We start from the raw sequence: 15,071 nt of genomic DNA, 5'->3' as shown, positions 1-15,071 counted from the left end.
GTGTAGCACACCAGGTCAGCTGATATGTCCGAATCCGATAAATCCACAAATCTACCGAACACTTCACTATTGATTTATTGAAAACAGCTATTTTTACACAATTTCAAAGCTAAGCTCATAAATCTTGGCTTGGGTATTGTAGTGACCGGACAGGTTTCTGAAGAACACATTTTTTCGAATTTGTTCAAGTTTTTCACGCGTCTATCGTCATCAAAAGTGTTTTCTTAACTGCCTTATTCAACTTTTTCCGCTACCGTTCCAAGGATCAGCTTCACGCACACCAATTCATCAATTCGCATGACACGCAGAGACACACACAACATGCTTCGTCCTCCTAATACCATTTGCTTAGGATACGACACTCAGGAGTTCATTTGTGTTCACTCACACGCTTGCAGCTATCGAAGATTAACGGGCTACTCGTTTGACCTAATCCGTTTTACATACTCACGCTCAATTCAGCTCAATCATCTAAAGTATTATTTATATACAATTCTTCTAACCATTCCTATTTCCTACATCTGCCTCCTCGCCTACTCTCTATATACTAGTATATTCGTTAAAACTATATTGTGTGTATACTTATAAAGAATACAGCCAAATATCTGCAAAACATTATAACGTTAGCACGTGGAAAATGTTCAAGATTTTAAAACTAACGAACTTTGCTCTATCTGCTAGAATTACAAAAAATATTTTTACTTAAGACTTTTACTATGGCCATTTTAAAATCTAAACTACAGTTAAAGAATTTCTTTTCAAACGCACCATTGAACTTGGATTCAACTTTAGGAACCTTCCTGAATGGTAGTATTTAAGCACACGTGACATCTAGAATTTTTCGAATAAACATATTTTAGCACGTATTAGCACAGAAAACAGACGTACAAGCTCGAACAAAAAACCGTAAAAAAGTGTGTAAAATTTCAAATGCTATCACCAAAAAAATACGTTAGAAACTGACTGCAAACAGTGCCATCTATTGCGCCGTTCAAGAGTTACAAATCAACTTTAAAGTGCCCAGTTTCCGAAAAGGCGTAATCGTAGCCAAAAAACAAAAATTATTTCAAAATTCGTGGGCTAGCTTGTACGTCTGTTCTCTATGGTATTAGCTTAAAAATTAAATTCAATAGCATATCGATTTTTTGCCATTTATTCAATTACTTCTACGTTTTCTTTAATAAAAATCCTATGGTCGATCTGAAAGCATTTAATATTTCTCAATTTTATATACCATTAAATGTGTACGTATTCAATGAGTTTTGATCTGCTTCATTTTTTCTTTAGTCTCTTAAGCATTCATTTTAATTTAAAAAAATCTTATATGTTTGGAAAATATTCAAACAATCAAAATGTTTGTAAATTAATATTGTTTTACTTCCTTACAATTTGACTAGTTCGTAATCGGTATTTCCACATACACAATTTGTCGTTCTTTATGTTGAAATTCATCAAAAAGACGATTTGGTTTAATAACATCTGTTATCTTATTTTTCGTCAGTAGAGTTTATAATTTCTTTTTTTTTTTTTTTAAAGCAATCCATCTCAACTTCCTTTTGTTTGTCGTTTTTATCAATGTTTAGGTAGAACACAAAATGGTATGGTACGGAAACACATCCGTTCTTCATAACGTTCTCCATTCAACTGGCTATCGGCTACTTCACTCAAAACAAACGACGGTCGGTGATATCTTTATGTGTGAGAGAGATATACATTATACCTCCTTTCACGACCTTGCTCAAGCCGCAATAAAGCCAACAAATTTCACCATTTGTAGAAAGATAATCTTTATCGATTTAAATTTAAACGGCTTTCGCAATCAATTTGGTTATCGTTAATTTTATATAAAAACACGATTAAGGCAGAATCATAAGATTTGGATTACCTGCCTAATTCTACATACCAAGCAATGCCAATTGATAAACTTCAAATCAGATTTCTGTATTCTTCTGCGTTTCTACTATTCTCTATTTGATATTCAAATTTATTGAGTTAAGTTAATTTTCTCTTCTTTTTTTACAATCCATCAAACATAGCTTTTTCATCCTTGTATCCTGTTTTTTTAAGTTTTTTTTTTTATCAGAAATGCCTTATTTTCCATCACTTCTCTGATTTTTTGGTATCAGTTTTAAATTGTTGTTGTTTTTTTTTCAATTTTCAATCCTACTTTCTCATGATTTTATAACCGATCAAAAATTCTTTTTTATTTATAATTTTTTCTTGCCTTACGTTGGCAGAGTTGGGATTCCTTCGTTTATAAAAGTCCATCTCATTTTTTTATTTTGCTCACTAACAATTAACTTTAGTTCTGTTTATAATTTGGAAATTTTTCGTTTCCCGATTCAAATTTCTCAAATTGAATTTTTCTATGTTCTATTTTTCAATCTATCAAATATCCTTTTTAATAATTGCTTTTACTTTTCGTTTGCAAAGTTTGCTGCTTCCATTTTTAAATAATTTATATAATAAAGAATTGTTACCTTCTAATAAATAATATTTTGCTTTCAATAAACAGCAAAATTTTATATTTCTGCCATTTTTTCTACTAAGAGTTTTAAATTTCTCATATGAAAACATTTACCTTATTTTCTGAACATTCCATCAAAAATTGATTTTTTCATCATTTGTCATACCTTCCTTTGGCTGAGTTTAAAAAAAATCGTTTTAGCTTCATATTAAATCCTTATTTTCCGACACTTCTCTTGCTTTACGTCAGCGTAGTTTAAAATTTCTTGCTTGTTAGAATTCATCCCATTTTTTAATTTACTAACTCATACAAATTTTTTTTAATCTATCAAAAACTTCTTTTTTCCATCATTTTTCTAACCTCTCGGCAGAGTTTTTGTCTTTCGTCAGAGTCTTTCTTTTGTAAGAATAACACCTTATTTTCTTATTTTACTCACTCATAAAACTTCCCTTTCGTTTATCCATAAAAAGTTTCCTGTTTCCCATTGAATTTTTTTTTTAAAACAGATTTTTTTTTAAATTTTCAAATGCATATTTTTTTTTAAATTTCTTGTTCCTACGTTTTGAATTTCTTGTTTTTTTTTTGGACATTTAAATTAATCTCATTTCCAATTTTATTTTGTCGCAAATAATTTTTCGTTGATTTCAACCCCTAAAAAGTCGTTTTTCTCACCTCTTTCTCGTTTTTCATCTCTTATCTTACTAGAAGTTTTAAATTTATCGTATGTAAAAGTCGTCTCATAATAGAATTCTTTATTCTTATTCATAACTTTTCGATGTATATATATTAAATTTATCAAAAAAATAGTTTTTCACCATATTTCATACTTTACGTTGGTTGAGCTTAAATTTCTTGTATGTAAGAATCCATCTATTTTCGAATTATACTTTCTCATGATGTTTTAATCCTTGTTTTTTTTTTTTAATCCATAAAATGTTTTTTTTTAATAATTTCTTTTACCTTACGTCGACAGGTCTAAAATCTTTCATTTATAAAAATCCATGTCATTCTCCAATTTCAATCACTCATAAATCAATTTCGTTATTTATCGATTACAATTATCTCGTTTCCCAGTTATACTTTCTGGAACATAGTTTATTATTTGTAATCCATAAAAAAATCCTAATTTTTCTTACCTTACGTTGTCAGCGTTTTACTCTTTCTCGTTTGTTAGAAATCTGTCCCATTAATAATTGATGTAACTTACTTTTTCCTTTTTTTTCCAAATCCATCCATTTTGTTTATCAATCGTCGCCCCATCATACGTAGTGACGGATTTTTTATTGGTTGAAATTCATCTTATTTTTAAATTTTACTTTGTCATAATAATTTCGTTGTTTTTAACACAACAAAATCCTGCTCATTTTCGAATTTTATTTTCTCATAAATAATTTTTCTTTTTTTTTATTTATCAATATACCAATTATTTCCATGTTTTTCATAATTCCTTTTACTTTAAGATATAAAAGTTTTAAATCCCTTGTTTATAAGATTACATATATGTTCCAATTGATCATAATTTGCCAATCCATAAAAAAATCATCATTTCTCTAACCTTACGTTGGCAGAGTTTAAAATCTTTCTTTTGTGAAAACTAGCCTAATTTCTTAATTACACCCCCTCATGAAAAAAAACATCAGTTTATCTTTTAGAAATTCTTAGATTTTTAAATTTATCTTTTTAAACAGACTTTCTCTAAGCGTCAAAAATTGTTTTTTTTTCTTTTATTTTACATAGACAGAGTTTCGCAATTTATCGTTTGTAAAAAATACTTTCCAGTTTCAACTTTTACTAACTTACGCAATTTTACGATTTTTTTTATCCATATCATTTTGCAGTTCAACTTTTACATAAAATAATATAATGGAATTTATCGACTTTTTCTTTTACTTAGCTAAAATTGAAAGTTTCATCTCATGTTTCATTTCTCTTACTTTACGTCGGCAGAGTTTTTTAATTCATCATCTATTTTCAATTTATATTCCTGTTTTTTTTGTTTATTTAATAAAATTATGCTTTCAAAATAGCCTTTTATATTTATTTATATATATTTTTAAGTTTTATTTGAAACACATGGCATTAGTGTATTTTTGTTTTATCTTTATCGTTTCTCTAACCTTACATCGGCAGAGCTTTGAAGTTTCTCATTTGCAATAAATCTATTTCATTTGCCAACTTCCTTTTGTCATACATAACTATCCGTTTTTTTTCAATCCTTCAAAAATTGTTTAATTCCATCATTTCTCTTACCTTACGCCGGCAGAGTTTTAAAACTGATTGTTTCTTACAAATTCATCTAATTTTAAATTTTTTACTTACACAAACGTAGTTTTTCGTTTTTTTTAAATTTATCAGAAATGACTTTTCTTTTCTCATTTCTCTTACCCTGCGCCGGTAGAGTATTAACATTTTGCAATTCTACTACGTCACACACATTTTTTTTTGTTTTATTGCAATCTATCAAAAATTGTTTTCAAATTGCTCATTTATTCTCAATTTCCATACATCGGTTTTCGATCGTTTATTTTGTTAAATGTCCAAAAAAAAAAAATAGCAATACATCCATTTCATTTTCCAATTTTTTTTATCATGCATAAATTTACTTTTTTTTTAAATCCATCAAAAGATGCCTTGATTTCATCATTTCCCTCACTTTTCGTCGGCAGTGTTTGTAAATTGCTCGTATATAATTTGCAATAAATCAGTAAACCATTTCCCAAGTTTTTCATACATAAGATCCCGTTTTTTTAATGAATCCGTCGAAAATTGTTTTTTTTTGTTATCATAATTTCTCTTACCTTACGTCGGCAGAGTTTTAAATTTTTACTTACACTGACCTAGTTTTTCGGTTTTTTTAAATTCATCAGAAATTACTTTTCCTCTTTCATTTCTCTAACCTTACGTCGGTAGAGTATTAAAATTTTTCAATTCTACTACGTCATAAATAATTTTTCGTTTTTTTTTTTTGCAATCCATCAAAAATAGCAAATTTCCATCCTTCCTCTTACCTTACGTCGGCAGAGTCTTAAATTTTTCGTTTCTTACCAATCCATCGAATTTTCTATTTTTACTAACACAAACGTAATTTTTCGTTTTTTTTTTTTTTTTTAAATCTTCAGAAATTACTTTTCCTCTTTCGTTTCTCTTACCTTACGTCGGTAGAGTATTAAAATTTTCCAATTCTTCTACGTCAGAAATAATTTTTCGTTTTTTTTTGCAATCCATTAAAAATAGCATATTTCCATCCTTTCTCTCACCTTACGTCGGCAGAGTTTGAAATTTTTCGTTTCTTACAAGTCCATCGAATTTTAAATTTTTTACTAACACAAACGTAATTTTCCGCTTTTTTTAAATTCATCAGAAATTACTTTTCCTCTTTTATTTCTCTTACCTTACGTCGGTAAGTATTAAAAATTTTCAATTCTACTACGTCATAAATAATTTTTCGTTTTTTTTTTTTTTTTTTTTGCATTCCATCAAAAATAGCAAATTTCCATCCTTCCTCTTACCTTACGTCGGCAGAGTCTTAAATTTTTCGTTTCTTACCAATCCATCGAATTTTCAATTTCTACTAACACAAACGTAATGTTTCGCTTTTTTTAAATTCATCAGAAATTACTTTTCCTCTTTCATTTCTCTTACCTTTCGTCGGTAGAGTATTAAAATTTTACAGTTATACTACGTCAGAAATAATTTTCCGTTTTTTTGCAATCCATCAAAAATAGCATATTTCCATCCTTTCTCTCACCTTACGTCGGCAGAGTTTGAAATTTTTCGTTTCTTACAAATCCATCGAATTTTTAATTTTAACTAACAAAAACGTAAATTTTCGCTTTTTTTTAAATTCCTCAGAAATTACTTTTCCTCTTTCGATTCTCTTACCTTACGTCGGCAGAGTTTTCAAATCGCTCATTTACTATCAATTTTCATATATAATTTTTCGTTTATTTAATTAAATTCCTATCAAAAATATCAATAAATCCACTTCATTTTGTCATACATAATTTTCCGTTTTTTTTTGTTAAAATCTATCAAAAAATTGCTTTGTTTTCACAATTTCTCTCACCTTACATCGGTAGAGTTTGAAAATTTCTCGTTCTTCTCAAAATTCTTTTAAATTTTTGTGAACTTAACTTTCAGTTTACTTTAACCCGCACGTTATTTTTCGGTTGTTCAAAATCCATCAAAAATGTTTTAATCTAAAAATCCCATAATGGAAGACTATTTTACTCAGTAAAATCAGAGCAAATTTGTTCCTAAAGTTGAGCACTCACATCCAACTTCCCAGTGATTTCTTTAAACTGGGTTTTCATTTTTGTTGCACTTGTAAGCATTGAACCACTTTCGAAGAATACATACCGTAAAGGGAGCGTATGCTACGCCATTGTAGTGACCGGACAGGTTTCTGAAGAACACATTTTTTCGAATTTGTTCAAGTTTTTCACGCGTCTATCGTCATCAAAAGTGTTTTCTTAACTGCCTTATTCAACTTTTTCCGCTACCGTTCCAAGGATCAGCTTCACGCACACCAATTCATCAATTCGCATGACACGCAGAGACACACACAACATGCTTCGTCCTCCTAATACCATTTGCTTAGGATACGACACTCAGGAGTTCATTTGTGTTCACTCACACGCTTGCAGCTATCGAAGATTAACGGGCTACTCGTTTGACCTAATCCGTTTTACATACTCACGCTCAATTCAGCTCAATCATCTAAAGTATTATTTATATACAATTCTTCTAACCATTCCTATTTCCTACAGGTATGTGTTCATATCGAAATAATTGATATCGAACAACTTACAAACACCTGGCCATTAAATTTTCCCATGAAACTGTACTCTATCCTTAAGGTGATCGGTTCATGAATGTTATCTTCATATTTTGCCGTTAGGGTAATTGGGGGTCAACAAGTCACATTCAGAAATAAATCACCACTTGAACGACTGTCCTTTGTAAAATTTAGCGATTAAATCAAAAACTTTGAAAAAGCCTGTGAGCTTATCAGCTAAACATTTTTCACACCGAAAGGTTGGTACATTCAACAGTTTCGATGTACATCAAAATTAACGGTGAATATATTGGAAAATTAATGTGCGACTTTCACTTACCACACAACTTAACCCGACCCATCCATCAGTAAGGAAAGCTTTTACATAAACATTTTGTGTGCCTTTTTCTAATGAAAGCCCCACTTAACCGCGCCACCGATTTTTATGCGCTCCCCAAACATTACTGTCAATTATGATTTATGTCGGTACGTTGGAGCATTTTGACCATTTTGACTGATCTAAGAGTTTATCCCCGGGTACACAACAAAGATGTTAAAAGTGTGTTTTTTTTCTTTCTACCCAAACAGGAGAAACCGCGCGCAAAACTGACGAATTGGGATCAACAATGATGATGGCTGCTGCCGGTCTCCGGATCGCTCGATGAATCGCGAGGCTCTCACTCGACAGTGCGCGATCGAAGATGTAACATTTGCCAAACGGGGATCAAAACGCAAGAGCGCCGAAGAAATGACTGAAAGTACCGATACCCATCGACTTCTTCTCATGAAATAGGAACAGCCCGTAGTTCCATGTGGATTAGATAGAAACATTTGTTGAGTGGTGTTTTTTTCCTTCTCTTTAATAATAAATAAATAATTACTAAGCTGAGCTGTCTGGGTAAGTCAGCAGCTTTTTTCCCCCCTCTCCTCCTTCTATCTTTGTGATGTTTGCCTCCGAGGAGAGCAAAACGGAAACCATGCGGGAGCACCATAATGTGCACAAAACGATGAAGATGACCCGCTTTCGGAAGCGACTGCTACTCGGCGGCACAAATGGCGGCGGGTACCCGTTGACGACGATGATGACCCTGATCGGTCTTCTGCTTCTGGCAACCGGTCTAACACAGTTCCACGGGGTCCAGGGGGGCCTCATTGTGAAGCGCCAGGTGAACGAAGAACCCCCAACCACCACAATTGCGTCCTCCTCCCTCGAAGAGGAAGAAGCGGAAACCACTCTAGTTCCTCCGACGGCTCCCCGGGTCGTCGATTTCCGAACCGGAACCGAAAACAAACCCACCGGGCGGGCCATCGAATTTGGTTACGACAATGAGGCAGGTGCCTCATCGGCCGAACAGGAGGCCACGGTAGCCGAACTTCGGGCCGTTGACCCAACAAAGCTAACCCTTCAGGAGTCCGAAGCAGAATCAACAACGGATCCACCGGCAGACCTTCAAAATCCAATAACCATTCTGCCGCCGAGTGCTGTGACCCAGCCGGAAGCGCCAACGACCGTCATTTCACCCACCAAAGACACCAGGCCGTCGTCGTCGTCGCGGCGAAAGACGACCAAAGAAACGATCACGGAACCGGAAACGAAGGCCAAACTCGTCGCAACAACCTCTAGTTCTGTTACGGCTGCGGCACCAACGGCTCGTGTCAACTCCCGGCGCCCGGAGGATGATCCTCAGGATCACCTCCACGAGAGTGATGAAGAGGAAGAATCACGAGCTGTAAATCCGACAGCTGAACTCCTGGCTGCCGTTACTACTACCGATAATCCGGAGGAATCGGTCGAAGAACGTACCGAGGCAAGGGCGAGTAGGACTGGAAACATTCTAGCGCTTGACCCTGTCGAGGCAGAGGCTGGTCCCGTCGCCGCCAACGATGGTGCTGGTTCTGGTGAGGCCGAATCCGTAGTTGATGATGAACGGAATGATGCCGAGATTGTCCCAACTGTCGAAAGCAAGACCGAGCGGAAGGTTCCACATCTGTTCGATCTGGAGAGGTGAGTGTGATCTGTTTTTCTTGTTTGATTTGAAAAGAAAATAAAATCATTTTTTTCATTTTAGTAATTCATGTGATAATTGACAATTGTTATGAAAAATTACCGAATTTTTATTTTTATCATTTTTGTATCATTTTTGTCAATTTTGTCATTTTTGTCATTTAAACAATTTTTGTCCCTTTTGTCATTTTTGTCATTTTTGTCATTTATGTCATTTTTGTCATTTTTGTCATTTTTGTCTTTTTTTGTCATTTTTGTCATTTTTGTCATTTTTGTCATTTTTGTCATTTTTGTCATTTTTGTCATTTTTGTCATTTTTGTCATTTTTGTCATTTTTGTCATTTTTGTCATTTTTGTCATTTTTGTCATTTTTGTCATTTTTGACATTTTTGTCATTTTTGTCATTTTTGTCATTTTTGTCATTTTTGTCATTTTTGTCATTTTTGTCATTTTTGTCATTTTTGTCATTTTTGTCATTTTTGTCATTTTTGTCATTTTTGTCATTGTTGTCATTTTTGTCATTTTTGTCATTTTTTGTCATTTTTGTCATTTTTGTCATTTTTGTCATTTTTGTCATTTTTGTCATTTTTGTCATTTTTGTCATTTTTGTCATTTTTGTCATTTTTGTCATTTTTGTCATTTTTGTCATTTTTGTCATTTTTGTCATTTTTGTCATTTTTGTCATTTTTGTCATTTTTGTCATTTTTGTCATTTTTGTCATTTTTGTCATTTTTGTCATTTTTGTCATTTTTGTCATTTTTGTCATTTTTGTCATTTTTGTCATTTTTGTCATTTTTGTCATTTTTGTCATTTTTGTCATTTTTGTCATTTTTGTCATTTTTGTCATTTTTGTCATTTTTGTCATTTTTGTCATTTTTGTCATTTTTGTCATTTTTGTCATTTTTGTCATTTTTGTCATTTTTGTCATTTTTGTCATTTTTGTCATTTTTGTCATTTTTGTCATTTTTGTCATTTTTGTCATTTTTGTCATTTTTGTCATTTTTGTCATTTTTGTCATTTTTGTCATTTTTGTCATTTTTGTCATTTTTGTCATTTTTGTCATTTTTGTCATTTTTGTCATTTTTGTCATTTTTGTCATTTTTGTCATTTTTGTCATTTTTGTCATTTTTGTCATTTTTGTCATTTTTGTCATTTTTGTCATTTTTGTCATTGTTGTCATTTTTGTCATTTTTGTCATTTTTTGTCATTTTTGTCATTTTTGTCATTTTTGTCATTTTTGTCATTTTTGTCATTTTTGTCATTTTTGTCATTTTTGTCATTTTTGTCATTTTTGTCATTTTTGTCATTTTTGTCATTTTTGTCATTTTTGTCATTTTTGTCATTTTTGTCATTTTTGTCATTTTTGTCATTTTTGTCATTTTTGTCATTTTTGTCATTTTTGTCATTTTTGTCATTTTTGTCATTTTTGTCATTTTTGTCATTTTTGTCATTTTTGTCATTTTTGTCATTTTTGTCATTTTTGTCATTTTTGTCATTTTTGTCATTTTTGTCATTTTTGTCATTTTTGTCATTTTTGTCATTTTTGTCATTTTTGTCATTTTTGTCATTTTTGTCATTTTTTTCATTTTTGTCATTTTTGTCATTTTTGTCATTTTTGTCATTTTTGTCATTTTTGTCATTTTTGTCATTTTTGTCATTTTTGTCATGTTTGTCATTTTTGTCATTTTTGTCATTTTTGTCATTTTTGTCATTTTTGTCATTTTTGTCATTTTTGTCATTTTTGTCATTTTTGTCATTTTTGTCATTTTTGTCATTTTTGTCATTTTTGTCATTTTTTGTCATTTTTGTCATTTTTGTCATTTTTGACATTTTTGTCATTTTTGTCATTTTTGTCATTTTTGTCATTTTTGTCATTTTTGTCATTTTTGTCATTTTTGTCATTTTTGTCATTTTTGTCATTTTTATCATTTTTGTCATTTTTGACAATGTTGACAATTTTTGTCATTTTTGTCATTTTTGACAATGTTGACAATTTTGACAATGTTGACAATTTTGACAATTTTGACAATTTTGACAATTTTGACAATTTTGACAATTTTGACAATTTTGACAATTTTGACAATTTTGACAATTTTGACAATTTTGACAATTTTGACAATTTTGACAATTTTGACAATTTTGACAATTTTGACAATTTTGACAATTTTGACAATTTTGACAATTTTGACAATTTTGACAATTTTGACAATTTTGACAATATTGACAATTTTGACAAATTTGACAAATTTGACAATTTTGACAATTTTGACAATTTTGACAATTTTGACAATTTTGACAATTTTGACAATTTTGACAATTTTGACAATTTTGACAATTTTGACAATTTTGACAATTTTGACAATTTTGACAATGTTGACAATTTTTACAATTTTTACAATTTCGAAAATTTTGAAAATTTTGAAAATTTTGACAATTTTGACAATTTTGACAATTTTGACAATTTTGACAATTTTGACAATTTTGACAATTTTGACAATTTTGACAATTTTGACAATTTTGACAATTTTGACAATTTTGACAATTTTGACAATTTTGACAATTTTGACAATTTTGACAATTTTGACAATTTTGACAATTTTGACAATTTTGACAATTTTGACAATTTTGACAATTTTGACAATTTTGACAATTTTGACAATTTTGACAATTTTGACAATTTTGACAATTTTGACAATTTTGACAATTTTGACAATTTTGACAATTTTGACAATTTTGACAATTTTGACAATTTTGACAATTTTGACAATTTTGACAATTTTGACAATTTTGACAATTTTGACAATTTTGACAATTTTGACAATTTTGACAATTTTGACAATTTTGACAATTTTGACAATTTTGACAATTTTGACAATTTTGACAATTTTGACAATTTTGACAATTTTGACAATTTTGACAATTTTGACAATTTTGTCAATTTTGAAATTTTAAAATTTTGAAATTTTGACAATTTTGAAAATTTTGACAGTTTTGACAATTTTTACAATTTTGACAATTTTGACAATTTTGACAATTTTGACAATTTTGACAATTTTGACAATTTTAACATTTTTGACAATTTTGACAATTTTGACAATTTTGACAATTTTGATAATTTTGACAATTTTGACAATTTTGACAATTTTGACAATTTTGACAATTTTGACAATTTTGACAATTTTGACAATTTTGACAGTTTTGACAATTTTGACAATTTTGACAATTTTGACAATTTTGACAATTTTGACAATTTTGACAATTTTGACAATTTTGACAATTTTGACAATTTTGACAATTTTGACAATTTTGACAATTTTGACAGTTTTGACAATTTTGACAATTTTGACAATTTTGACAATTTTGACAATTTTGACAATTTTGACAATTTTGACAATTTGGACAATTTGGACAATTTTGACAATTTTGACAATTTTGACAATTTTGACAATTTTGACAACTTTGACAATTTTGACAATTTTGACAATTTCGACAATTTTAACAATTTTGACAATTTTGACAATTTTGACAATTTTGACAATGTTGACAATTTGACAATTTTGACAATGTTGACAATTTGACAAAAACAAAAACAGTACAATGCTTTCAAAAACTCACCCGCGATAAAATTTTTGGAACGAACTCACCAATTTCACAAATAAGATTGAGTACTTCTAATGCAAAATTCCTTTTAAATCCTGGTTTATTGCTACGAACTGAATTCAAGATTCTCCGTTTTTCTCTGTTTTTCCTCGAGGCCACTATTTGTAAAGAATTTTCGAGACTTCTTCTTGAATCAATTTTTCAGGGTCAATTTGATTTGGGGAAAATAAAATATTCTTGCACAATAGCAAACACTCCTGTCTCTTTCGAGCACAGCCTACCCCGTTCTATTTTGGCAATTTTAACTACTTTTATTCAAAATAAAGTTCCCAATTTCTGTCAGTCAGTTCAATATACAGGGAGGCCACTCAAATTAAATTTATTATTTCCCGCATGGTATCAAAATATCCCCTGTTCTTAAAAACAAATAATCGATCCTTAAAGGTGTATTTAACAGTTTTCTACGTTTAATAAGTGTTTTAATTATAAATATTTAATTAAACCTTAAAAAGGACGTATTTAGGATGATTTCATTTTTTTTTAAATTATTCAAAACATCAGTAAATAAGTAAATTCAAATCACAAAGAAGGTTATTTTGAAATGTTATGTGCAACCATCAAGTATTTTATTTATTTCAAGAACCTCAATGCTTATCAAGAAAATAGATCGATTTTCAAGACGTGAATTCAGTTCAAAAACTGTAAATAGATAAAAAAAATAGGTGATGTATTTCACGTTGACTTTTTCCATGCAACCACAATGATACCAAAACTCTCATTTCTTTCTCCTTAATAAATTAATTTGAAAAAACAATACTGAATTTTATTTTTACACCTGAGGACATGCGTCCAAAAACGGATTTTTTAGAAAAACGACCATGTGCTCGCTCGGCTAAAATCCCGAGTCGATGGGTGGGGTTAGAGAAACAAGAGAGATCAATAGAGGGAAAGATCACATGCGGGATATACATGGTGTTTCGATAGAAGGTCCAGCAGTTGATCGGCAGAGCTCGATTGCTCGTGTTCGCCGGTTCCATCACGTTCACCGTGGTGGAATTGGCTAACGCGCCGTTGTACCGAAGCGGAGATTGCAGGTTCAAGTCCTGTCGGTGAGCCGTTGTATCTTTTTCGAAATTTTCATGATATTTACGGCTTATGTTCTTTCGTTCTTTGATAGTTCATGTTTCTCTAATTTCTTTCATCACATATGAAAATGTGATCATTTTCAGGTACAAAGATGTACCAAGCGATTTCATAACGTCAGTATTGACAAAATTGTCAAAATTGTCAAAATTGTCAAAATTGTCCAAATTGTCCAAATTGTCAAAATTGTCAAAATTGTCAAAATTGTCAAAATTGTCAAAATTGTCAAAATTGTCAAAATTGTCAAAATTGTCAAAATTGTCAAAATTGTCAAAATTGTCAAAATTGTCAAAATTGTCAAAATTGTCAAAATTGTCAAAATTGTCAAAATTGTCAAAATTGTCAAAATTGTCAAAATTGTCAAAATTGTCAAAATTGTCAAAATTGTCAAAATTGTCAAAATTGTCAAAATTGTCAAAATTGTCAAAATTGTCAAAATTGTCAAAATTGTCAAAATTGTCAAAATTGTCAAAATTGTCAAAATTGTCAAAATTGTCAAAATTGTCAAAATTATCAAAATTATCAAAATTATCAAAATTGTCAAAATTGTCAAAATTGTCAAAATTGTCAAAATTGTCAAAATTGTCAAAATTGTCAAAATTGTCAAAATTGTCAAAATTGTCAAAATTGTCAAAATTGTCAAAATTGTCAAAATTGTCAAAATTGACAAAATTGTCAAAATTGTCAAAATTGTCAAAATTGTCAAAATTGTCAAAATTGTCAAAATTGTCAAAATTGTCAAAATTGTCATTATTGACAAAATTGACAAAATTGACAAAATTGTCAAAATTGTCAAAATTGTCAAAATTGTCAAAATTGTCAAAATTGTCAAAATTGTCAAAATTGTCAAATTTCTCAAAATTGTCAAAATTGTCAAAATTTTCAAAATTGTCAAAAATGTAGAAATTGAAAAAGGTTAAAATTGTCAAAATTGTCAAAACTATCAATTACATAACAATTGTCAATAATTACAAAAATGTCTTTAATGAAAAAAAAAATACCAAAATGACATAAGAACCAAAAATGTTACAAAAATTCAAACACTTGGAGGTTTTTGACGGTAAAAAATCCGAAAGTTT

The 15,071-nt window shown here is 30.2% G+C and overlaps 1 protein-coding gene across 2 annotated transcripts in view; it reads left to right on the top strand.

Moving 5' to 3' along the window:
* Window positions 1-15,071, top strand: part of LOC129750772 (titin homolog) — a 161,784-nt gene that overhangs the window by 112,408 nt on the left and 34,305 nt on the right. For both annotated transcript variants that reach the window (XM_055745801.1, XM_055745800.1), the window contains exon 3: window positions 7,833-9,249. In XM_055745801.1, coding sequence (XP_055601776.1) covers window positions 8,189-9,249 — 1,061 coding nt within the window. In that variant the 5' untranslated portion in view covers window positions 7,833-8,188. The remainder of the gene's footprint in view (window positions 1-7,832; window positions 9,250-15,071) is intronic.

The sequence above is a fragment of the Uranotaenia lowii genome, chromosome 3, assembly GCF_029784155.1.
Source record: "Uranotaenia lowii strain MFRU-FL chromosome 3, ASM2978415v1, whole genome shotgun sequence".
NCBI lineage: Eukaryota > Metazoa > Arthropoda > Insecta > Diptera > Culicidae > Uranotaenia > Uranotaenia lowii.
This window is presented reverse-complemented; position numbering and strand designations above follow the sequence as displayed.